Source organism: Bipolaris maydis, assembly GCF_028858645.1.
Source record: "Bipolaris maydis strain C4 unplaced genomic scaffold PSV08scaffold_12, whole genome shotgun sequence".
In the NCBI taxonomy this organism is placed as follows: domain Eukaryota; kingdom Fungi; phylum Ascomycota; class Dothideomycetes; order Pleosporales; family Pleosporaceae; genus Bipolaris; species Bipolaris maydis.
This window is the reverse complement of record NW_027093868.1, coordinates 689,814-713,182: the sequence shown is the minus strand read 5'-3', so window position 1 is coordinate 713,182 and position 23,369 is coordinate 689,814. Positions and strand designations below refer to the sequence as shown.

At 52.0% G+C, this 23,369-nt stretch overlaps 7 protein-coding genes across 7 annotated transcripts; 5 read left to right on the top strand and 2 right to left on the bottom strand.

Annotated features, from left to right (window-relative positions):
* Nucleotides 1–111: 111 nt before the first annotated feature.
* On the top strand, nt 112–2,001 carry PSV08DRAFT_11026 (insulin-induced protein-domain-containing protein). Its single transcript, XM_014224429.2, has 3 exons — nt 112–146; nt 235–1,322; nt 1,412–2,001. Exons 2-3 carry the CDS (start codon nt 459–461, stop codon nt 1,823–1,825), a joined length of 1,278 nt encoding a protein of 425 aa, XP_014079904.1. The 5' UTR covers nt 112–146; nt 235–458; the 3' UTR covers nt 1,826–2,001.
* An 897-nt stretch (nt 2,002–2,898) lies between these two features.
* On the bottom strand, nt 2,899–6,447 carry PSV08DRAFT_404205 (sphingolipid C9-methyltransferase 2). Its single transcript, XM_014224430.2, has 9 exons — nt 6,201–6,447; nt 6,108–6,148; nt 5,606–6,057; nt 5,263–5,556; nt 5,058–5,187; nt 4,768–4,877; nt 4,190–4,676; nt 3,388–4,139; nt 2,899–3,337 (listed from the first exon to the last, which is right to left on the bottom strand). Exons 1-9 carry the CDS (start codon nt 6,281–6,283, stop codon nt 3,158–3,160), a joined length of 2,529 nt encoding a protein of 842 aa, XP_014079905.2. The 5' UTR covers nt 6,284–6,447; the 3' UTR covers nt 2,899–3,157.
* Nucleotides 6,448–6,814: 367 nt separating this feature from the next.
* PSV08DRAFT_411625 (uncharacterized protein) lies at nt 6,815–9,758 on the top strand. Its single transcript, XM_014224432.2, has 3 exons — nt 6,815–7,104; nt 7,154–8,725; nt 8,774–9,758. Exons 1-3 carry the CDS (start codon nt 6,831–6,833, stop codon nt 9,556–9,558), a joined length of 2,631 nt encoding a protein of 876 aa, XP_014079907.1. The 5' UTR covers nt 6,815–6,830; the 3' UTR covers nt 9,559–9,758.
* A 697-nt stretch (nt 9,759–10,455) lies between these two features.
* Nucleotides 10,456–16,460, top strand: PSV08DRAFT_411624 (uncharacterized protein). The gene is made up of 12 exons (XM_014224433.1): nt 10,456–10,649; nt 10,707–10,727; nt 10,798–10,824; nt 10,882–11,259; nt 11,310–13,122; nt 13,187–13,817; nt 13,873–14,924; nt 14,976–15,062; nt 15,119–15,217; nt 15,279–15,826; nt 15,877–15,996; nt 16,046–16,460. Exons 1-12 carry the CDS (start codon nt 10,605–10,607, stop codon nt 16,280–16,282), a joined length of 5,058 nt encoding a protein of 1,685 aa, XP_014079908.1. The 5' UTR covers nt 10,456–10,604; the 3' UTR covers nt 16,283–16,460.
* A 733-nt stretch (nt 16,461–17,193) lies between these two features.
* PSV08DRAFT_364747 (uncharacterized protein) lies at nt 17,194–18,279 on the top strand. The gene is made up of 2 exons (XM_014224434.2): nt 17,194–17,550; nt 17,606–18,279. The coding sequence occupies exons 1-2, from the start codon at nt 17,364–17,366 to the stop codon at nt 18,172–18,174; spliced, it is 756 nt and encodes a 251-aa protein (XP_014079909.1). The 5' UTR covers nt 17,194–17,363; the 3' UTR covers nt 18,175–18,279.
* Nucleotides 18,280–18,534: 255 nt separating this feature from the next.
* PSV08DRAFT_354593 (uncharacterized protein) lies at nt 18,535–19,389 on the top strand (the record flags this gene model as incomplete). Its single annotated transcript, XM_014224435.2, has 1 exon — nt 18,535–19,389. The coding sequence occupies one exon, from the start codon at nt 18,535–18,537 to the stop codon at nt 19,387–19,389; it is 855 nt and encodes a 284-aa protein (XP_014079910.2).
* Nucleotides 19,390–20,615: 1,226 nt separating this feature from the next.
* On the bottom strand, nt 20,616–22,941 carry PSV08DRAFT_379356 (fungal-specific transcription factor domain-containing protein). The gene has a single exon (XM_014224436.2). It carries the CDS (start codon nt 22,929–22,931, stop codon nt 20,676–20,678), a length of 2,256 nt encoding a protein of 751 aa, XP_014079911.1. The 5' UTR covers nt 22,932–22,941; the 3' UTR covers nt 20,616–20,675.
* Nucleotides 22,942–23,369: the final 428 nt, after the last annotated feature.

Here is a 23,369-nt window from a genome sequence, read left to right as displayed (position 1 = left end):
GAACCGTGGGCCGATCTTCACATGATAGCACTCCGGTGACACATGTGAGGGCAAGGCCCAGTGGCGCCTACATCACCACCTCCTCGCCCACTACGCTACATCAGTCACTTGCACGCTTCAGTCATCAGTTGGGTTGCCTATACGCGGTAAGTTTGCAAGGCTGGAATGACCGTGCTGACCACGAGTCTAAGCGGGTGCTTAAGGTCAGATTCACGTGCACTGACACGACTTTAGGTCCTATTAACATCCCAGCCAAAACACTGCGACAGTCGCATCACGCCAGAACTTCACCAGTGCTGTGTATTTTACTTTTTTATTCTTCTTTCTTGCGCTCGCTTTTCCCATATAATCTTTGACTTTTTTTGTGGTCGCAATCAAGCCTATAACTGGCAAGCGTACACATTTAACCCAGAATCTTTGCGGGACCCTGATCGGTTCGGCACTGGGCCGCAGTAGCAATGGGAGGAGACCCTTCGAACGTACATGCGGCACAACCTCCGTTGCATATCCACTGCCCTATCCCGCGGCGAACCTTTGAACGTAGCGATTCTGCAGACTCACCCACGCACGACTTTACGCAATCCACGCCCCCGAGCGCAACAGAGAACCGTCGAGCGAGTGACTTTGTCGCACAATTGAACGCGCGCCTACTTCGAACATACTACAGTTCTCGCAACGATGATTCGGAAGAGCAGGAGCGCGGCCTGCCTCCGCGGAACCCGAGTCTCCTGAACCTCACGAGCAGCACGCTGTCTGGCATCTACGATGAGTCGGGGGACCAGAGCTCGATAGAGACGCCTTGGGGGACAGGCGCAGAGACACCAAAACACATATTCCCAGACTCTCAGGCCAGGGCAACCGGCATAGGTAGCCCCGATGGGGGAGTGAGCCTGTACAACCGCGCCAGGAATGGGTCAGCCATGTATCCGCCTGACGCGAGGAAAAGGAGTCATTCGATCAAGCAGGCACGACAGGGCACGTGGAAGTACCTTGTCATCGCGGGTAAATTCACGGCGCTTTATGTGTTCGGCGTCATGTACGGTGTTATCGTCTCGCACATCCACGAGACGAAGCAGTTGGCTGCCATACACGTTGAGGGCGTCGACCAAAAGGGGCGTGCCTACTTGGCGACCTGGGGACTGTTTGGCGTCGCGCTGGGCAGTCTACTCCCATATGTTGATCTCTTGTGGAACGCACAGAGTAGCGAGAGCGAGATCCAACCAGAAGGCAAGGAAGCCGAGGAGCATGACCCTCCCATCAGTGAGCAAGTCAACGACGTTGTAAGAAGCGTCGCGGCTTTCATCGGTATCGCATTCGCCATTGTAAGTTTTCTACAGCCCAAAATCTGTTTTTTTCGGGATCCCCCCCCCTTCCCCTGATCCCTTTCAAAAGCTAATACAAAACTTACCAGCGGCGCCTCCCGTGGCAATCCACCCTCCAACTTACCCTCACGCTCGCTCTCGTAAACCCCGCTTTGTGGTACATACTCGACCGCTCGAAACCAGGACTCTCCGTCTCGCTTACCGTAACGTCTATCCTCACCTCGCTCATCTTCCTCTCCAACCCCGATGTCTTGCCTTCTCCGTTTCTACCGGCATCCGTGAATGCCACTCACCTGCCATCCACGACGACAAGGAATCCACAAGTAAAAGCAGGGTTGAACAACGGAGCGCCCATGGCACAGGCACTGTTCTTTGGCATGATTAGCTATGAGGAACTGGCTGTAGTGACATGGGTTGGCAGCGTGTTATTCTGCAGCTGTGTCTGCTTCGGAAGTATAGGCAGGAGACTAGCTGTTCTTGACGAAAGTGTACGAAAGAAATGATACAGCTTTTAGATGGTTTGTACAAGGAAGAATGTTGAAGGAAGAAAAGACAAAGGACGATGACGATTCACCAAAAAAAAGTCTTGTTTAGCAATCGCACTGCAAAGTAGCTTATTACGCATTATTCTCCTCTCCAGCCATGTCTATTGGGAGGGGGGAAGGGAGGCGTTTGTATGGAATAAACACATTGGTCCTATGTAGGCCGTTTGAAAGCATTTATCACTTCGTCTTTTGAAATAGTGATATAGTGCTTAGATGTTTCATCCAAGCACTTTCAATCTGTCGGGGTGGGTGGAGAGGAAAAAAAATTAAGATATCCGTAAACCTTGACAAGAGAGAAAAGGAACCAAGATGGAGAGAAAAGAAAATACTTCATTGAAACAAATAACCCATTGTCTCAAGATCCAAAACCCCTCTCGCTCTCAAACTCTCCCCAAGCACAAAAAAAAAGAGAAAAAAAAGAAATGTCGCAAACTTGGCGGTACTGGGAACTATAGACAATTTGTTAGATCAACAATGTCTCAGTACATCTGACGATGCGGTGGAAGAAGAACAACGTACTCGAACCCAGGCTGGCGCGGATCTGGATCAGGACAACTTTTAATGGTGTCCGCCAGCCACAACGCGACGTCATACCACTAGCTGGTAGGGATATTAGTCTTGATTGTGTTGTAGATGGGATGATGAGGGTAGAACGTACACCATACCACCGTTGGGTACTAAGCTCTGATTGGCTGGTTGATGGTGGGCTTTGGATTTGGTTGTGATATAAAGATGTGGTAAAGATTGGACAGGTGGGGAATTCCGTTCTTTTTTTTCCAAGTGTGGGATTGGGGTATTTTTTTGGGTCATGGAAATGTGATTTTTTGGCCGTCCGGATTGGGTTGGGATTGCATCGTGGGGCAAGGCAGTTCGCCGATATCCAGTGTGGAGAACGTTAAACAAGTGGGTCGTAGGATTTGAACCATGTGAGGTAAAGGTCAACCCCATACAACAGGTCAAGACTAGAGTAGGACACTGTGTCAACTTCATCTTGCCACTATTGGGCTGTAGAAAGCGATGTTTGAATGCTTAGAGTATACACGCAATGTCTCTTGGTTATCAATATATTATTAGTCTACAGAGACTATGTAGCATCAAAAGCTTTCGTTTAACCAGAGGTAGCCTTTCAATATAGTCATTCCAAGATCTTCACCAGACCAGCATCTTTTGCTAGCCATCTTCTCCACCTCATGATTGCATCTATCGTGTCAGACTCTTCTCCCACTTCCATACTCGATCAAGAGCCTAGAGTAGAGTGTATTAAAACAATAAGGCTAGAGTAAAACCCGTTTACTGCGCCTTAGAAAGCTTCGCCTTGCTAGCAGCGAGAGCACCAGAGAGACTGAACTGAGTCTTGATACCGTCGATACGGTGGACAGCGTTGAGGTTCTTAACACAGGTGATTTGGAAGCAGGTGGCACTACCCTGGCGGGAGGTGATGGTGGAGTAGGCGAGGAAGTACTCCCAGATCTAGACAATTATTAGCTTCTAGAAGACATTTCAGAGCATGAGAAAATTACCTTGAACCAGCGAATGCCATACTTGGCAACAACCTTGTCCTTGTTGGCGAGCCAGTTACGGTACCACCTCCAGAGAGTAGCAGAGTAGTGCACACCAATGGTGTCTACCATCTTGACTTCAAAACCAGCAGCCTCGAGGGTGTCGACGACAAAACCAAGAGGAGTAGACGCGTCGGCACCAGGGAAGACGTACTTGTTCATGAAAAGACCCCAGGTAAAGTCCTCGAATTGCCATGCCTTACGCAGACCAGCGATTTGAAGGAAGAAGACACCATCGTCTTCAAGCATATCGTAGACCTGACGGAAGAAAGCACTCAAGTGACGGACACCAACGTGCTCAGCCATCTCAAGACAAGTGATCTTGTTGTAGCCACCAGAAGGAACGGGGATTTCGCGGTAGTCCATGCAGAGAATGTTGGACTGCTCAGCCTCGATACCAGCTTTCCTGAGACCGTTGTTGCCCCAAGCAGTCTGGTTGCGACCAAGAGTAATACCAGTGACCTTTGCGCCATAGTTGACAGAGGCGAATCGTGTAAGTGTACCCCATCCGCAGCCAATGTCGAGCATCTTCTCGCCAGGCTGCAGGTCAATCTTTTCACAGACGACAGCCATCTTGTTGTCCTGTAGTTGCTCCAAGCTCTCTTCCGTGTTGATATCAGAGATTATACCAGAGGTGTAAATCATGCGAGGACCGAGGAACCAGCCGTAGAAATCGTCACCGCGGTCATAGTGGTCGCGGACCTGTTCTTCGTCTGGTGCGGGGTCAGCATATGCGGGGATTAGGGATGTACGGCATGCTTACCCTGGGACTTGGAGTGGACAATCATTTCTGGGATCATGCCGAAGAGGAAGTGCTTGATCAATCCAAGGGTGAAGCGGGGTTTGGACCAGTCATGGCGCCATTCGAGGATCTCGAGCATATCGCCATTGAGCTCAACCTCACCGTCAAAGTACTTTTCCTGGAACGTCTCGATAGGGATCTGCTTCTTGCCGTAGTAGGCATCGCGGTCCTCGGCCTTGTTGAACTTGAGGTAGTGCTCGATGGGCTTGCCGGGAAGTTTGGCCTTTTCGTTCTTGCGGGGAGCGAATTCCGACGTGAGCCACCAGAAGGGACCTAGAATGGGAAGGCACAAGAGAAGGGCAAGGAAAAGCCATGTCTTGAAGCCCATGCCCCAGCTCCATGTGATGTAGGCGGGGACGCCGACGAGCAGCGAGATGAGGACATAGTTGTTGAACGATTCGCGACCGGAGCCTTCTGCGGGGCATGGGGCATTTGCAATGGTCGGATACTATTGATTGGCAAGCGTCAGCCCGGTAGCTCATCACATCGTCGCTCAATGGCTGGCGGGGTTGTTGTCTGGAGAGGGGTGGGAGACTTACCGAAGTTGTCTTCACGCCGCAGTCGAACGGGGGCGTAGTGGGCGAGGGCGCCGGGGGCGTCTCAACCCACTCAAAGTTGTCCTCGGAAGTATTGCTCATCTTGCGCGATGCTCAGCAATTTTGCAAGATTCAAAGCAGACGTGTTGGGAACTGGACCCTTTTAACGGCGGTGAAACCTACACTAGGTGGTTTTAAGCGAGTCGGCGCTGGGGTTACGACTTCCCCTGCAGGCCATGGAGACGACAGCTCCACACATATTCGACAGCACACCGACAGCACTATGCACTCACACCGGTACATTGTATCCTTCACTAGGCCCATAAAGTATTCCCATAAGGGGTGTGCACTGCGGTGCATGAGGCAACAGGTGGTCAGGCTGCTCTCGAACAGGTGCATGTGCTCGGCACTAATACCATGTGTCTAACAGATAAGAGCATACGCCAGAACCCGCCAAGCCCATTGGTGGAGAGCAGAGAGCGCTCAGGACACCTTTACCAATAGCTTCTGCTTGACAAAGTCCATCTGCTCCTTGCTCACGCCGGCTTTCTCCAGGTACTGCTCGACACTGCCATACCTCTCCAATATATGAGCATTCACTTTTGGCACAAAGTCTGGGGGACATAGGGCAAATTGTCTGGACAAGCCAATGGACCTTATCTCCCGCAATCTTTCCTCCATCTCAGATGCAAGCTCTGACTCGGAAAGCTGGTAGTCTTTGTCGACAGTGCCCAAGTCGATTTTCAAGAGCAGAAGAATGAGCATCACCACAAGGCCCGTTCGGTCCTTTCCCTGAGGCGGATCAGTAATGTGTTGCAACGACGAGAGAATCAGCAGATACCTGAGTACAATGCACGAGCAGTGGCCAGCTCTCGTCCTTGGCAAGCACATTGAAAACTTGTGCGACTTCGTGTGTGCAAACGTCCAAGGATTGCGTAGCTAGCCCAACAAGCCCCATTTCCTCCATATGAGGAGCGAGGATTTTGATGGCATCTGTGCGATAGCCAAAGACCATGAGCCCAATCAGCCTAAAGAACTCCATCCAGGTCAACTTGGAAACAAGCATGCGTGAAAAGGCCGATCCATTGAAGTTGATTTGGTGGTAGGTGATGCCGGCTATCTCGAGCGGTTCTGTCACCTCGGCGTTGCTCTGGGGCACGGCAGCCGACGCTTTGATCCTCGCCCCATGCTTCTGCGCCTGCTCAATGTGTTCCGTTTTTGTACGCAGGTCGATTATTGATTTGACATTGAATTCCTTGAGAAGTCTTTGCCTGTCTTGGAAAGAAGCCTCGTCTTTCCCTGTCAGCTGAATGCCAGATACAGTACATGCGGGAAGGACATACCAGGTCGCGCGCTTCGAAACAGCAAGCCGGGTTTGAGGTTACTATGATTGTGATCAGCTGTGTTGCAATGCCAGCAGGGTGTCCGTGGCGTGCCTTGTGCCAATGCTGTCGTTGCAAAACCGGCCGACGTCGCGGAAATTCGACAGACTCTGGAGCGGGCTGTGTAGTTCTGGCATGGTTAGGCTCGGTAGCTAGTAAGGAGTAGTGGCAACTTTGTATCTTGAAGTTTAGAACCGGGGTGACGTAGCGAAAGGCCACACTAGCCCCGTCATATGTCACACATGGCTCTGAAATGGGTTGCGCAATGCTTGTAGTAGTTCGTCCATGTACATGCATTTGGCAATAAGAGCATGCGGGGCCAAAGGCATGTCAGATGTGCACAAGGATAGGATGGACAGGATCCTTTGTCCCTGGAAGCAAATCGCTGAGAAGAGCCGTCACTTGGCCTGTTTGGCAAGGCCGTGGCCTGTTTCCAGCCCAAGAGACATAATCACCAGGCTCAGAGCGGCAAGGCGCCTGTGGCTTCTCCTGCGGAACGCCCGCCCACGGCGATCCTCCACAACCACTATGACATCATGCCCGTCTCCATCGTCATCCAGCCATGTGAGGGCGCCACAGGCTGTGTCTGGTGCCCGCGCTTGCGCAGGTTCCGTGTTGTCGCGAGATATATCTTACGCCACCATGCTGTCTTGACTGTTTGCCATCACGACACGCACCTTCACAATGGCAGCAGCAACAGCTTCCGTCTCTAGCATGGCGGCGCCCGCTTCGGACGCCAGACCCTTAAAAAGCACCGAAGATGCGGCTCCACTTCCACCATCTGCCGACATGGCCATGCGTTGCCCTGATCCGTCGGCCCATCATACAAACAACAATGCTCTACAGAACCAGGCGTCAGCCGCTGCACTGTATTCACACAACCCAACTAGCCCGGCCAAGGCAAACGAGTCCCGCTTCATGAACCCGCTCGGATCCGACGGCAAGCTGTCTTCTGCAGGTGAGTGCCCCATGCTACGATTACATCATGTTCTGATTGAATTTCCCAGGCGCTGCTGCCAGTCTCAAATACGCAAAGGCCCAAGATCTCCCCAGCTATCCCATTGTTGGGATTGACGCCAAATCCTCTGCAGGAGCAGCTGCTCTACTAGCTAACCAGAACAAAAAGAGTCCAGAGTGGTGGAAGCCAGAACAGTCTTCGGTCGCTGGCAAGGCTGCCTTGCTCGCAAACGGATACAAAATGGCGCCTCTGTGGCAGCCAGAAGCTAGCGCGGCAGGCTCAAAGGCAGCTTTACTCGCCCACAAAGATGGTAGAAAGCTTAACCTGTGGCAACCAGAGGCCAGTGCAGAAGGTCATTCCGCAGCAGTACTCGCCATGAAAAAGAAGGGACTTGGTCCGGAGGTCGACTACGGATACACTGATCAGGGCAGGAAGAATGCTTTCACTGCCGCTACCGATGCCCACTCTGCCTCAAGACGACAGCGTGCCCGATCAAACCCACAACCTGCGCCCCTGTACCCTGACTCTGAAAACTCAGCCAGGAATGCGCTGGGTGCGGCGACATTGGCTCACAGCGCTTCCACACGTACCAAACCCCAAACCACTACTGCGAGTCCTGTTGAGTCCAACCGTCTGCAAAATAGTGCCATGGAGGCAGCGCGAATTCAGCATGCAAAGAGTATATCACGAGACATGTACGGAAGTGCTCCACCTGTTGCAATCGAGACGGATGAAAAGAAGCACAATGATGCTCTTCGTGCTTCAGCTATCTCTATGGCGAAGAAGATTTACGACGTGCAGCAGCAGCAACGTCCAGAAAGCGAACTTGGGCCATCTGCTGCCCGTACGGGAGCGTCTGCGGCGCAGAGCCAGCAGCTGGTCACCGGCGACGGAGATATCAAGCAACAGGCTATGCGCTATATCGGTATTCAGGAGGCCGCTCAGAAGTTAGCACACGAGAGACTGGCAAAGATCGGATACGACGAGAATGCAGCCTATCGAAGTTACTACGGATATGATCAACCGACTCGCAACAAGCTCTCCCTGCGCCGTGGACGCAACCGTGCACATAGTGCCTCAGAGACTGCGCCTCCTGAGACCTCGGACTCTGACGAAGACGATTTCCGTTCAAGGCGCATTCGCTCACAGATGGAGCAGTTCAACAAGCAATTAGCTGACGTTGATGCCAAGAAGCGCGAAAACGACCGCAAACTACTCCTTGCCGCTGCACAGCGTAAAGTTCAGGCACAAATGCAGGGTATGGATAAAAAGATCTTTGACGAAACTGGCAGGATGTCATCTACAATGGTGGATGATTGGGATGAGAAGGCGCGACAGCGTGCCGTTGCCAATTCAGAAGCTCGGATGGAGAACCACGGCAGAGTCCACATTGGCAATGGTAAGTGGATGGACCAAGGAGAAATCGACGCCATTGCCCAGGCAAGAATTCAGCCGACTCTCAACGAGATTACTGAGAAGACTGAAAAACGTCTAGCCGAAGACGAGAAGCGCAGAGCTGAAGAAGAGGAACGACGAATGGATGCGGAGCAAGAGAAGCGTCGTATCAGAATCGAGAAGGAACGAGCCGATGAGATCAAAGCCGAAGAGAAGCAGGGCAGAGGTTAGTATTCTTACTCATATGTCCAACCACACCGCTAATGTGCTGCAGATGAAGAAAAAAGGGCTGCTAAAGCGCGAGCGGCTGAAGAGAAGTTGGCAGCAAAACAAGAAAAAGAAGCAGAAAAGGCAAGAAAAGCAGAAGAGAAGCGTATGGCCAAAGAGGAACGTCGCAAGTCAAGGGATGCACCACGAACAGAGGGTGCCCGCGCTTCGTACGACAATGATGACCTGTACCAGGACCCAGGTCTTTCCACTAACGCCCAGCCTACACCCGCACATGAATCTGCTAATCCAACATCGCCCAATTCGCAAGAATCTCCAAAAGGGCTAAAATCACTTCTGACCAAGCTGAAGCGCCGCTCAAAGCATTCACCTGCCAATGAGGTCGACGATGACGCGAAGGAGATGGAGACGGGCTTTATTGGTGGTGCAAGTCTTCAAAATTCCACCTCACAGCCCCCTTCTTCCGAGAATGCTATCCAGCCAAAACGTGATTCAATAGAAGGTCACGTCTCTGATGAAGTAGTGGAGCCAGTGAACCCTGTCCATGCAATACCAGCATACGTCCCACATGTTGATCCTGTCGATAAAGACCTTCATTCGGATGTCTCATCTATTTCCAGTAATAGGGATGAGTTCAGACCGGCTAGAGGTAGGCTAACTGAGAGAGTCGCCAGTGGAGGTACCGTAACATCTGGTGGAGAAAGCTTTGAAGAGGCAAGAGACCACTTCGACGAAAACCTAGCCCCACCACCAGCTTTCATTTCTGATACGGAAGACGCGAGAAAGGGAGTCTCGAGTCGAGAATCTAAATTTCAAGAAGTAGGCTTGTAGACTTGTAGTCAAAGGCCGAAGACTTTGAGACCACCCCCGGCTTGAGCTCTTGCATCCACTTGCTGCAGGGTGTATCTCACTACATGTTTTTTTTGTTAGAGAGAGCGCGAATGCGTTGTACACGAATATTTCATGTTTTAATGACCAGGAAAGGATGGGGAAATACGCCAGGAAATCATAATCTAATGTATTCTGCTTCTGAGAAGATGCCCTGCGCGTAACACATACGATCATTGATATTCGTCGGACCCTTGTTTCTTATTCCCAGCAACTTGCAAATTGCAAATTCACACATTTTGGAATAGTTGGGTTAGGAGTAGTGGGCCGGGATCGACCAGGCAGCCAGGATGCAGGTACCTGAAATAGCTGCTTGCTAGCGCACCATTGGTAATACCTCAGGCTGCCACATATTGCTATGTGACTATATTGTTAAATACGCCTATGATGTAGTTGAACTTGATTAAACTGTGTAGATATTACACCTGTGTAATTGTATAGCTTGTGACCAAAAGTGTACTTTCTTAAGCCACCTTCACTTGGCGAGACTGCGCTGTTGTATGGCTGCGTACCATGGTTAAGCCTGCAGACGTGGATTGCCGTGCATACACAACTGCGACCACTGCAATCAGGGATTATGATAATTTCTGGTGAATGTGAGAATTGGGAAACATAATTTCCCATTCAAACAATTGCGCGTGGATGCCATTCAGTTGGTAATGTTGCCTGGGATCCTGGAAAGTCCAGTTGATGAGTGAGTGGGTCGCAAGGCAGACGTCACTGGTAACAGCTATCCTTGGACTTACTTGATTGGGTGCTTACATCATCACGGATAGGGCGATCCAGCGTATGTGGAAACAACACGAGCTCCTTTCTACGAAAAGCATCCCCTACCCCAGCCTCCACCCCGCCTTAAACACCCGTCTCTCATTTCCTATTGCGCGCTTTCGGAGTTGTGCATCTGGGTCTACTTCTTCTCTTTTCTTTCCTATACCCGATTCTTGCGCGCTCTCTCACTGCGGTGAGCTCGGAGCTGGACTGTCGCAAACATGGCCCAGCGCCAAGTTCCATTGCACGTCACACAGCCGACGCTGGTATGTTGTCAATTGAAACTGTATTTTATGGGACATGCCTAAGCTAACAATTGGCAGCTCACGAACCTGAACATTCTCGTACGTTGTCTTAGCGACAAGTTGGCGGCGGCGGAACCCGCAAGGATCACAGAGCTGACATAGACTACAGCCGGCATCGATATCATGGCAAAACTGTGTATGTGGCTTCTGGGTATAGTAAAAGCCAAATCAAGATTACTTACAAGACATTTAGACACTTGAATCCGACAAGTACGTCTGCGTGCGCCAGGTCAACAACGAAGCAAACGCACCCGCCGAGACCGTCATCATCGACCTCAAGAATACGAACAATATCATTCGGAGACCTATTCGCGCGGATAGCGCTATTATGCACTTGACTGAGCCTATCATAGCTCTCAAGGCACAGGGCCGGACACTGCAGCTGTTTAACCTTGAGACCAAGGAGCGCCTGCAAACGTACAGCCACCAAGAGGATATTCAGTTTTGGAGGTGGATCAGCCAGACAACTCTTGCGCTTGTCAGCACGAAGGCCGTATATCACTGGGATGTCCTCGACTCGAAGAACGCTGTTGCGCCGCGCAAAATCTTCGACAGACAAGAGCAGCTTGAGGTATGCAGACTCGCCTAGGCATCACCGATCACTTCTAACCCGCTGTGCAGAACAACCAGATCATCAATTATGTGACCAACGACGACGAAAGCTGGTCTTGCTTGGTTGGCATCACCTCTAACCCTGCAGGTGGCATTCGTGGCAACATGCAGCTTTTCTCAAAGGCAAGAAATGTGAGCCAGCCTCTTGAGGGCCACGCGGCTACTTTCGGAACTCTTCGCCTCGATGGTGCATCGACCGACACAAAGATCTTCGCTTTCGCAGTCAAGTCATCTACTGGGGAGGCTAAGATCAACATCGTCGAGGTTGACCACAACGCTGCGAACCCTGCCTTCCCAAAGCGCCTCATCCCAATCCACTGGCCCGCCGAGGGTACTGGCGACTTTCCACTGGGCATCCACATTGCACACAAGTACGGCATTTTAATCGTAATCACGAAGTTTGGTTTCATTCACCTCCACGATCTCGAGACTGGCACCGCTCTTTTCCTGAACAGGATATCAGAGGAAACAGTCTTCACTACTGCTCGTGATGACGAAGGCACTGGTGTAGTTGTCATTAACAAGCGAGGACAGGTGCTTCACACGACTATCCGTGAAGATACCTTGATTCCGTACATCATGGAGAACCCAGCATGCGCTGAGATTGCCTATAAGTTGGCATCAAAAGGTGGACTTCCAGGTGCAGACCAACTTTATTCGCAGCGATTCGAGACGCTCATGTCACAAGGAAACTACGCGGAGGCAGTCAAGGTCGCTGCCAGCTCACCGCGGGGTTTCCTTCGTACGATGAACACAATCTCCAGACTACGTGCAGTTCCCAGCCAGCCTGGTCAGATCACCACGCTCCTGCAGTACTTTGGTCAATTGCTGGACAAGGGTGGTTTGAACAAGGAGGAGACTTTGGAGCTAGCTCGACCTGTGTTTGCGCAGGGCCGTAAACATCTTATTGAAAAGTGGCAAAAGGAGGGCAAGCTACACTGCTCTGAAGAGCTTGGTGATCTTGCTAAACCGCACGACCTGAACCTCGCTTTGGTCATCTACAAGGAAGCAAACGTACCCCAGAAAGTTGTCGCGGCACTTGCAGAGCTTGGCCACTATGACCTCATCCTCCAATATTGCAACAGCGTTGGCTATACACCTGATTACAACGTCCTCCTTCAACACGTTGTACGTGTAAATGGAGAGAAGGGTGCTGAGTTCGCATCTCAATTGGCAAAGAATGAGGGCGGCCCATTGGTCAGCATTGATCGCGTTGTCGACATCTTCCAATCCCAAGGCATGATCCAGCAGGCTACCGCCTTCCTTCTGGATGTTCTTTCCAATGATTTGCCAGAAGAAGGACACATGCAGACTAAGTTGTTGGAGATGAACTTGCTCAATGCACCTCAGGTTGCAGATGCTATCTTGGGCAATGAGATGTTCCATCACTATGATAAGCTGCGTATTGCTCAGCTTTGCGAGAATGCTGGCTTGCTGACTCGAGCCTTGGAACACAACGATGACCCTGCAGCCATCAAGCGCATCATTGTCCAGACCGACAAGCTTCCAGAAGAGTGGCTTATCAACTACTTTGGTCAACTGACTGTAGAGCTATCTCTCGAGTGCCTGGACGCTATGCTTACAACAAATATCCGCCAAAATCTGCAAGCTGTCATTCGCATTGCCCAGAAGTATTCTGACTTGTTGGGTGCCACTCGCATCATCGATCTCTTGGAGAAGCACCGTACAGCGGAAGGCTTGTACTTCTTCCTCGGCTCCATTGTCAATGTCAGCGAGGACCCCGATGTACACTTCAAATATATTGAGGCCGCAACTACCATGGGCCAGCTGAACGAAGTTGAGCGCATCTGTCGTGAGAGTAGTAAGTACTCCTTTTCGGAAAGTGGTATAATTTCCGCAGAACATGGTCCTAATATTCCTTACAGACTACCTGAATGGTGAAAAGGCCAAGAACTTCTTGAAGGAGGCCAACTTGACCGAACAGTTGCCTCTCATCATTGTCTGTGACCGCTTCAACTTTGTACATGACTTGGTTCTTCACCTTTACAAGAAGCAGCAATTCAAGTCCATCGAGGTCTACGTTCAGCGCGTCAACCCTGCCCGCACCCCAGCGGTCGTCGGCGGCCTTCTCGATGTGGATTGTGATGAGAGTATCATCAAGGGCCTTTTGGCTTCCATCACACCATCGTCTATTCCCATCGATGAGTTGGTAGCCGAGGTCGAGTCGCGCAACCGTCTGAAACTGCTTCTTCCATTTTTGGAGCAAACCTTGGCAAGCGGTAACCAGCAGCAAGCAGTATACAATGCGTTGGCAAAGATCTACATTGACAGTAACAACGACCCTGAGAAGTTCCTGAAAGAGAATGATCAGTATGACACTCTTGTTGTCGGAAAGTACTGCGAGAAGCGTGATCCAAACCTCGCCGCGATCTGTTATACCAAGGGCCAGAATGATCTCGAGTTGGTCAACATCACAAATGAGAATGCCATGTACAAAGCTCAAGCCCGTTACCTACTTGAGAGGGCCGACTCCGAGATTTGGGATTACGTACTGAGGTAAGTTCACTTGTTGCTTCACGTCAATAATGGAGTCTGGCTAACTTGCTACCAGTCCTAACAACATTCATCGCCGATCACTTGTTGATCAGGTCATCTCATCAGCGGTACCTTCTTCTACCGACCCAGACAAGGTTTCAGTTGCAGTCAAGGCTTTCATCACCGGAGACATGCCTGCCGAGCTGATTGAACTGCTGGAGAAGATTATCCTTGAGCCTTCAACTTTCAGCGACAACCCTTCCCTCCAGAACTTGTTGATGCTCACCGCTTGCAAGTCTGATCGTGGCAGGGTCATGAACTACATCCAGCAACTTGACCAGTACACTCCCGAAGACATCGCACAGCAGTGTATTGAGGTTGGTATGTATGATGAGGCTTTTGAGATCTACAAGAAGCACGAGAACCACGTCGAGGCCGCCAACGTTCTCATTGAGCACATCGTTAGCATCGACCGAGCACAAGAGTACGCCGACCGTGTCGACTTGCCCCAGGTATGGAGCAGAGTTGCAAAGGCACAACTCGATGGCCTCCGTGTTTCAGACTCGATTGAGTCTTACATTCGCGCCGAAGATCCGTCCAACTTTTTGGAAGTAATCGAAATTGCCACCCATGCTGGCAAAGACGAAGATTTGATTAAGTTCTTGAGGATGGCTCGTAAGACCCTCCGTGAAGTTCCCATTGATACAGCATTGGCTTTCTGTTTCGCTCGCACAAACCAGCTAGCGGAGCTCGAGGACTTCCTACGCGCTACCAACGTTGCTGATGCTGAAGCTTCGGGAGACAAGGCTTACGAAGAGGGCTACCATGAGGCTGCCAAGATCTTCTATACTAGCATCTCCAACTGGGCCAAACTTGCCACTACTCTCGTCCACCTTGAGGACTACCAGGGTGCGGTCGAATGTGCCAGGAAGGCGAACTCGATCAAGACATGGAAGCAAGTCAATGAGGCCTGCGTGGCAAAGAAGGAGTTCCGCCTTGCCCAGATCTGTGGTCTCAACTTGATTGTCCATGCCGAAGAACTAGCAGACCTCGTTAAGCAGTATGAACGCAATGGCTACTTTGATGAGCTGATCAACCTTCTTGAAGCTGGTCTTGGCTTGGAGAGAGGTAAGCACTCCTGTTCAACTTTTCTATGAGACATGTACTAATATTTTCTAGCTCACATGGGAATGTATACCGCCCTCGGAGAGTCGCTTGCCAAGTATAAGCCTGAACAAGTCATGGAGACAATCCGTATTCACTGGGGTATGTGTAGCTATCCAGCTTCATGACTGAACACATCTAACATGGTAATCATTTAGGCCGTATCAACATCCCCAAGATGATCCGTGCGGTAGAGGAGGCTCACCTCTGGCCTGAACTAGTGTTTTTGTATGTCCATTATGACGAATGGGACAATGGTACGACACCCCCGCCCTGCATTCTGCACTTGCAAATATGTCCGATGCTAACCTCTTCTAGCGGCACTGGCGATGATGGAGCGGGCCCAAGATGCCTGGGAGCATCAGGCTTTCAAAGACACGATTGTCAAAGCTAGCAACGTCGAGATTTACTACCGGGCGCTAGGATTCTACCTGGAGCAACACCCCACTCTCTTGACCGACCTCCTACAAGCGCTTACTCCTCGAATCGATGTCAACCGCGTAGTCCGGATGTTCACCAAGTCTGACAATATTCCTCTGATCAAGCCTTTCCTTCTCAACGTTCAGTCACAAAACAAGCGTGAGGTGAACAACGCTCTCCACGAGCTCCTTATTGAGGAGGAGGACTACAAGACACTCCGCGATTCGGTCAACAACTACAACAATTATGACCCTGTCGATCTTGCACAGCGTCTGGAGAAACACGATTTGGTATTTTTCCGCCAGATTGCGGCCGACATCTACCGCAAGAACAAGCGTTGGGAGAAGTCCATTGCACTGTCTAAACAGGACAAACTCTTCAAAGACGCTATCGAAACTGCCGCAACATCTGGCAAGTCAGAGGTTGTCGAGGACCTGCTTCGCTACGTAAGTCGATCTGTGATGTTGTTAGGGTGCAATGCTAATTCCTTGTATAGTTTGTTGACATTGGCAGCCGCGAATGCTATGTCGGTATGCTCTATGCCTGTTATGATCTTCTCCGACCAGATGTCATCCTTGAGATGTCGTGGCGCAATGGTCTTCATGACTTTACCATGGTATGTATCAGTCACTTGGTATTACATTACATATACTAACGTCTCGTAGCCATATATGATCAACCTCATCGCCCAACAGACAGCAACTCTTGAGGCGCTGAAGAAGGACAACGAAGAGCGCAAGGTTCGTGAAGCCTCGCAGCAGAAGAAGGAGGAGGACACGCCAATCTTGGGTTCGCGTCTTATGCTCACGCAGGGCCCTATGGGCTCAGCTCCGTCTCCAGGTCCTTATGGACAGACGAATGGCATTGCTCCACAGCCCACTGGAGGCTTCCGACCTTTCTAGGAATATGTAGTATGGCAGATATGATTTCTTTGGAATGTAGGGGTGGCCAGGGTCAACTTCGACTAATGTATTGGCATTCGGTGGGGCGTGCAAAAGCTAGCAATGGGTGCACCCATTCAAGCAGTATGAGTGTACTTTAATGCAGATGATTATATGGTTCTATGATATGTTTTGTTATGGACAGTGCGGATGCAATACATGTATTGAGTGAGTGAGAATATGTCGAGAAAAAAGATCTGCGCTGCTAATAGATATGCAATTACGGAAATTCTTGCTACGTCTTCTCGGATAGAATATGCCCTAACTTTGTGTCTACATCTCCCATGATGCTTGTGTTCTGGATGCGGCATGTAGCTATGCAACTGTTATTCTAGATTCTACTTCACCAAACATTCGTTCTACATATCGACTGACATGTTCGGAATATCAGTACCTTACCCACATTTTTGTTCGACAAACGCTCCTTAAGGTTGTCAAAACGACATGGGATCTAATGGTATGGAACACACAACTCCCTGTGCAGTAACTTGATACGAACCTGGGGAGAAAGTAAGTAGCAAATTAATTGCAGAGGTCCTTCCTAATCCGACTGCAGTCTACAATGGCCACCAACGCACCGGGGATATTTGTGATGCACTAAGCCGCCGATGCTGTTGAAATGATTTGTTCCTGGGCATCAATTTCCAACCACGACCTAATCGTAAACCTAGACAATCTATTTTTTTTCTTCCTAAAATACAAACCATCAGGCCTGCCCCTGCCATATTTCAACAATATTCACAATGATTTGCTCGCTATTGCTACGCGACACGCCACCCCCTGGAATTATTAAGCGCCAGATACAGTTAGTATATTAGGCGACCACTGGCAGTTGCTGATGCATCATCACCAATGCAAGGCACGACAACGTTGTGACTCGTAGGACGGAGACCGGATGGAAAGCCAGCCGGAGTGTAGCGCTGTTTCCTTTTCATAAATATAAAGAGAGTGTTGGATATGACATACTAGTTCAGTCGTTCCCCGGATTTCCAGTACTCCCATAGCATAATTGCCAATACACCGCATTACTTCGATATTCACCATGCGTTCTTATAACTACATGACACTGTTTGCAGGCGCTGTTCTCGCGCAAGAATCTGCTACAGTCATAAACTTCTTCCAGTTCGACAGCACACTCACTGTACTGGGCTCAGACGCCAAAGCAACTACATTCCAAAACTCCTGTCCCTCAGACGCCGCCGGTATCTCTGCAGTACCATCCGACTTGCGTATGTTGGAGCTTGAATTCCTCAAATTGTGAAGTATATTCTAATGTCTACCCAGTCCCAACTCCTGACGATGCGTCGGCTACCCCAGCACCTACACCCGCGCCTCGCATGCGCCGGCAAGCCAGTGCTTCTGACGACGACTATATCTTCTGCGAGCCCTACACAATCGTCCAAGGCCCAGAGACTTACGAATTCCATCTCACCGACCCCGTCCCCGGCGCATGGACCGTCGACATGAAATGCAGCTGGAAAGGCGAGATGACAAAGGCAGACTTGACCTGCGACGTCACTCAAAGCGGGCGTATTCCTGACCAGAGCGTCCAGCTAGCAACTACGAGTGTGCTGCCTCAGAGTGAAATCCAGGATATGCAGGCATACCAGGTGGTGAGCCTGGTGAGCGCAAGTGGTGCGGCTTCGCCCGCTTCGGCTTCGGCTTCAGTGACACCCACACCTACAGCTACGCGTGCGCCATCGGCTAGTGGTTCAAAGGCGCCGGCGAGTTCGGGATCTAATGCTGCGTCGACACCAAGTCAGGGTTTTGCGCCTGCTGGGCCCCTGCCTACGGGCGCTATGAAGGTTGTTGGAGGTGCTGTCGGTGTCTTTGCTGTAGCAATGGCGCTGTAAGGGAGTTGAAGATGTTGACCAAAGTATGTATTAGCCATTGATCTCGTATACCCATATAACTGTAATGTCCATCTCTACCTTTCCATCCATCTCAAAAGGTTCTAGTCACAGTCGCTTTCATTTTGTCATTGTCATGCTGCGGTTTGCTTCAGTCAACAGTGCATGTGTATCCCACGCTTACCTTTGAGTTTTCACTCTCACCTAGAGTTGGTGTCGTGGTGACGCGCACTTCTGTTTGCTTCAGATTCCGCAGTGAGCGGTTCACTGTCCCTTATATAAGACTTGCGGTTTGCCCGACCTTTTTAACTTTCTGCACCACCAGGCGAGAGTCGTACATTTCAATCTCAACAACAAGTAGCCATGGCAGCCCCAAGTACTGGGGTGCCATGGGCGATCCCAGCCAGATCGAAGTTGCGACCCTCGACCCTCAGGCGTCATGCATCTGCGCCGGCGGAGTCGTCGACGGAGATTTGGACCACAGGTCAAGAAAACACCACGGTAGGGAAACCCCCGTCAGCCCTGTACAATCTCCCCCCTGTCCATTCTCTACAAAACCAAAGTCTTCTCAGCGAGATTGCCGCGACGCAAGCCCTCACCACCCACTTGCGTCGTGACCGCGACGCCTGGCGCACCCTCGCCCAGGAGCACTCAAAAGCCCTCAATGAGGCAAACAGAAAGCTCAAAGACCGCGAGCACATGATTTCAGAGCTCCAAAAAAGCAAAGCCTCGCTCAAGTTCCAATGTGACACTTCCGAAGCCCTAAACTCCGACCTCAGCTCTTGCCTCAAAGAAGCAACAATGAACCTCGACGAGGCAACCAAAATGCTCGAAGCCGCAACCACCAAGCGCGACCATCTAGCCTCGCAACTCGACGAAGCCAAAGCAAACATGACCAAACTCCGCCGCAGCGACCGCACCAAGGAAAAAACGCAGCAGCAAAACCTACACCTCAAAGCCCTCTTGCACCACCAATCCGCAAAATACAACAACAACACCAACACTGCCAGATACAACAACAACACCAACACTGCCAGATACACCACCACCACCACCACCACCGCCAAACGCAGCACCACCGCCACCCTCCGCAGCGCCACCACCGCTCTCAACCAAGACATGCTGCAATCCGCGCTTTCATCCGCCATGGAGCGCATCGACTCGCTCGAGGCGCGCGGGGGGCAGGCGCTACTGGATGCGCCGGAGGAGCAAGGATGACAGTAATGGGGGAAGATGAAAGAGGGGGGTTGTGATGACGGAGAGGCGGCGGCGGCGGCGGCGAAGTTGCTCGAGGCGCAGGTGTTTGAGGGGATAAAGGGGGGGTTTGCGGTGCAAGAGGCCCGACGTGGGCGCGCGCCTATTTGCTTTGAATGGATTAAAAGATGTAGATGATGGTGTGTGCAAGAGATGGGATTGAGAAAGAGAGAGGGGACGGGGGGGGGGGCATGCTGAGCGATGTTTGTGTCGCTTTGAAAATATCCCACTTTCCCTCCTCCCTTCCCCCCCTTTTTTTTGGGGGCATCGTTCTGTGGTGATGGTATGACTGCCTCCCCCCGTCTTTTTTTATATACGGACTTGGGTTTTTTCATTCCACATGGGTTGGATTTTTTTTTTGGGGGGGGGGGCGTCTTTCGACTGGCTTTCTTTTGGGGGAGGGGTATCCAGGATGGTAAAGTTGGTGGGAAGGACTGACTTCGGGCGGTTGTTCTCTCCAACGCTCGACTGCGCCCAAGTTGGAATTCAAGTCTTGGAAGTTGTTTTTTTTTTTTGCAATCATGTGGACCGTGAGAAGGGGGGGAGGGGGCGGGGTGATGCGAGACTTTTGTATTTTGACGACATTCACCCTGGCATTCCTCTCCATCTTGGGTTCTGCTGTTTTTTTTTCTTCTGTGCAATATACTAAGACTTTTTTTTATCAATTTCAGAAAGTGAAGCTAAGCGATGAGGTCGTTTTTTTTTTGTATTCCTGGACTTTTAATCTAGTTTAACTAGTTCTTAGTCATGTAATCCCCATGGCTTTGGCTACATACGGAATCGTAAAAAAAAGATGAAGTTGATTGGAATCTCGAAACTTTTTTTCAAGGTAGCAAACAAAAATCTACTTTATTGCCCCACTAAAGAAAAAATTGGGGAAGCAAGTTTGCAAAAAGATAAAAGTGGACGTGAAAGGGGTCAAAATGGGTATTCTCCTGACATACGGCTACTAACTACGAATGGGTATAATGGCAGCGAGGATTTTTTAAACATGGTCAAGATAGGTGTGTTAAAAGGCCAGCCTCTAGGACCATTTCACGTGGGTGTACAAATAGGGATAGATGTGCAAATACACAAAAAGAAAAACTGTAGAATAAGCGGAGACTAATGCCGCAACTTGAAAATTACAATCATCCTAGTAGACAATATATGGAGCAAGGGGGGGGGGGGGGGGGGGAGGGGATCAAGGGGGTATCTCTTACGCATACACGCGCTCATTCGTATTTGTGTAGTTGGTGCTACAGTCGGCTTCAGTTTGGCCCTGTAGACTGCGGTCCATGTACATGGGAATCGCCAGGTATATTTGGTACGCCTGATACGCCATCGCCGAGCAGACTGCTCATATCGTGCCAATTCCACTCGCTCATATTGTTGATGGTAAAGTCCATAAAATGCATTTGCGTGTTTCGATCATACCGGCCAGTGGGATGAATGGCCGGACCAACGTACGGTTGTTCTGGGTATCCGCGGCTCTGCATGTCATCTGCAAACATGTACGAGCCAACCGCAGGGGGCGATTGGTGGTACATGTGCGGCACGGTAGGTGGCTGTGTCAGTGGCTGAGTTGGGAGTGCGGGTTGCAGTAGAGGCTCATGAGATTCTGTTTTTGGTTCGGAGATGCGGACGGGCGAAGCTAGCGAGTCGGCCATGGAATGTAGTTCGGGAACGAGGGAAGCAAACTTCTCCAGGGTGCCGGGCATGTAGGGATTCCGGCGGTGCCGCTGGGCGAGGTCGGCAAGCTGGGAGAGGAGAATACGGGATTCAGACATGTCAGTACCCTCGAGCTTGTTTAGACAAACCAGGTCGAGAACTAGTGCCGAGCTTGAAGCTAGCATGTACCAGACATCGAATGAGACGACGGGATCAAATACTCCAAGATGATCTGACTTGAGCAGCAACTGGGCCAGGTCGCGGCCGGCTTCCGAACAGGCGTCCGCCATTGCTATCAGAGCTGGATTGGTCGAGTCAGTGCCGGCTTTGGACAGTGTAGAAGCGCGAGCAAGAAGTGCTGAGCGACACAAAACAATCATGGTGTAGTGATGGAGACTGTGCATCGTAACCAGACTCCGTCGGCTGGCGGGTGGGGTAGCGTCAATGGCTTCTGGTTGCAAATGTTGTGGGAGCGTCTCCTTCCATCGGCCCAGGTCGCGCAGGACAGATGCGGCAGGGGACAGGGGTCCGACATAGGCCTCGTCGCTTGCGTTTGGCTTGAGTGTCCTAGGGGCGCGACATACAGTGCCCAACAGCGCCGTCAGACGACAATAGGCGGCCAGGATGCCAGGAGAGCCGTTGATAATCTTGTCACTGGGGTAGCGGAGTTTTGCGCCGGCCATTTCCATAGCGCTGGGGCGGTCGTAGGAGGATATCTGCATCGTCTCAAAGCCATAGAGGACCCACCACAGCATGCGGCGCGTCTCCTTGGCGAGGGGCGTGCTGCCGGCGCTCACGCTGTCCTGGTGCAGGCCAATGGCGTGGGCTATGCGGATGGCGGCGCCCGTCAGGTTCCAGCAGGCGTCGCGGTGGTTGGTGTTGTGCAGGTGCAAGGCAGCGAGCATCAGGGCCTGGACAGCCGTGACGCTCGAGGTGAAGATGACGCCCGGGAGCAGCTTCTGGACGCGGTGCCACCACAGCCGCTCCTGGTCCTCGGCAAAGGAGACGCGGGCGACACGGCGGGCGAGCAGCAGCATGCAGGTGAAGGTGCACAGCCAGGCGGGGTCTGCATTGCGGGGGTCTGCGAGCCAGGCATCGTAGGCCTCGCGGAACGAAGGCTCGTGCAGGACGGGGATGTCTGGGTGGATGCGGTCGAAGAAGGTGCGGACGAGCAGCTCGAGGGTCGGGCGCTGGTTCGGCGCGAGCTGGGCAGCGGCGGTGGCGGGGTCGAGGGAGGCGGGCGGGTTGGACAGGGCGTGGGGGTGGTGGTTGTGATGGGCGTGGTGGTGCAGATGGTCGGTGGCCTCGGGCGATGTCGAGGCGGCGTTCTTGCCAAAGAGGACAAACTCGCGCAGAGGCCCGCGGCCGACGAGGGTGCGCAGCTTGAGGTGGAAGGCAAAGGAGCTGGCGGGCCCTATGTACTGCACCTGGCCCTGCTGGTCGGGGAGCAGCGAGACGGTGTCGTCGCCGTCCGGGTCGTGGTCGTGGTCGTGGTCGGCATCGCCCTGGGCAGCGACGGATTCTGGGAGGGGGATGCCGTGCGAGGTGGCGAGCTGGCGCAGGGCATCGGTGCTGGAGACATCGGCTTCTGGCAGCAGGCCCTTGACGAGGGCCTCGAGCAGCGCCAGGCGGGTCCCGAGGCCCTCGACACTGCCGTACAGGCGCTTCTTGCGAGGCTGCGTGGTAAGGCATTCAATGTTGTGTACCATGCAGTACCGGCACGCGTCCTGGCCAGGCTCCTTGCGGCATTTCTGCTTGCGCGACTTGCATTTGTCGCAACTCGTCTCGGTGCGCTTGCGTTTGTCGAGCGGGACTCGGCGCGAGTTTGTTGTCGGCGCGGGCGTCGAGGAGGACATGGGGGCGGGATTCACGACGCAGGGAGAAGAAGAAGCATGGCGGTCGTGGTGGTCGTGTGCACGTCTCGACCACGCTGCCCACTCGTCCAAAACTGCCGCTGCCAGTGCGAGATGCGAAAGCGATTGCGCCGAACTTTTCAATCGTAGTGCAGGGACTCGGTGTCGCGGCCAGCCCGCCCAGCCCGCCAGCCCGCCAGCCCGCCAGCCCGCCAGCCCGCCAGCCTGCCATGGGGCGTCTTCCCGGTCCGTCGGGAATTCGCCCACTAACAGTCCAGCACTCGACACTGCGGCCGCGCCCACCACCACGCCCACCACGCGCACTACACCTACCACCACCACCACCACCACCAATGCCTCCACTGCCGCCTTCTCCACCATCGTCTCCTTGCCCGTGGGCCCTGCTGCCCCGCCGCCGCCTGCCACTGTGCGCCCTGCCGC

Bases quoted from the DNA above. Each gene is read 5' to 3' on its own strand.
- PSV08DRAFT_404205 (XM_014224430.2), bottom strand. From the start codon at position 6,283: ATGCCAGAACTACACAGCCCGCTCCAGAGTCTGTCGAATTTCCGCGAC. The intron at 6,058-6,107 runs GTATGTCCTTCC...TGACAGGGAAAG, and splicing joins GTTTCGAAGCGCGCGACCTG to ACGAGGCTTCTTTCCAAGAC. The intron at 4,878-5,057 runs GTGAGTGCATAG...AAAATTGCTGAG, and splicing joins GAAGGATACAATGTACCGGT to CATCGCGCAAGATGAGCAAT.
- PSV08DRAFT_364747 (XM_014224434.2), top strand. From the start codon at position 17,364: ATGCGTTCTTATAACTACATGACACTGTTTGCAGGCGCTGTTCTCGCG. The intron at 17,551-17,605 runs GTATGTTGGAGC...ATGTCTACCCAG, and splicing joins TGCAGTACCATCCGACTTGC to TCCCAACTCCTGACGATGCG.
- PSV08DRAFT_411624 (XM_014224433.1), top strand. From the start codon at position 10,605: ATGGCCCAGCGCCAAGTTCCATTGCACGTCACACAGCCGACGCTG. The intron at 10,728-10,797 runs GTACGTTGTCTT...CATAGACTACAG, and splicing joins TCACGAACCTGAACATTCTC to CCGGCATCGATATCATGGCA. The intron at 15,827-15,876 runs GTAAGTCGATCT...TTCCTTGTATAG, and splicing joins TCGAGGACCTGCTTCGCTAC to TTTGTTGACATTGGCAGCCG.
- PSV08DRAFT_411625 (XM_014224432.2), top strand. From the start codon at position 6,831: ATGGCAGCAGCAACAGCTTCCGTCTCTAGCATGGCGGCGCCCGCTTCG. The intron at 7,105-7,153 runs GTGAGTGCCCCA...TGAATTTCCCAG, and splicing joins CGGCAAGCTGTCTTCTGCAG to GCGCTGCTGCCAGTCTCAAA. The intron at 8,726-8,773 runs GTTAGTATTCTT...AATGTGCTGCAG, and splicing joins CGAAGAGAAGCAGGGCAGAG to ATGAAGAAAAAAGGGCTGCT.
- PSV08DRAFT_379356 (XM_014224436.2), bottom strand. From the start codon at position 22,931: ATGTCCTCCTCGACGCCCGCGCCGACAACAAACTCGCGCCGAGTCCCG.
- PSV08DRAFT_11026 (XM_014224429.2), top strand. From the start codon at position 459: ATGGGAGGAGACCCTTCGAACGTACATGCGGCACAACCTCCGTTGCAT. The intron at 1,323-1,411 runs GTAAGTTTTCTA...AAAACTTACCAG, and splicing joins TCGGTATCGCATTCGCCATT to CGGCGCCTCCCGTGGCAATC.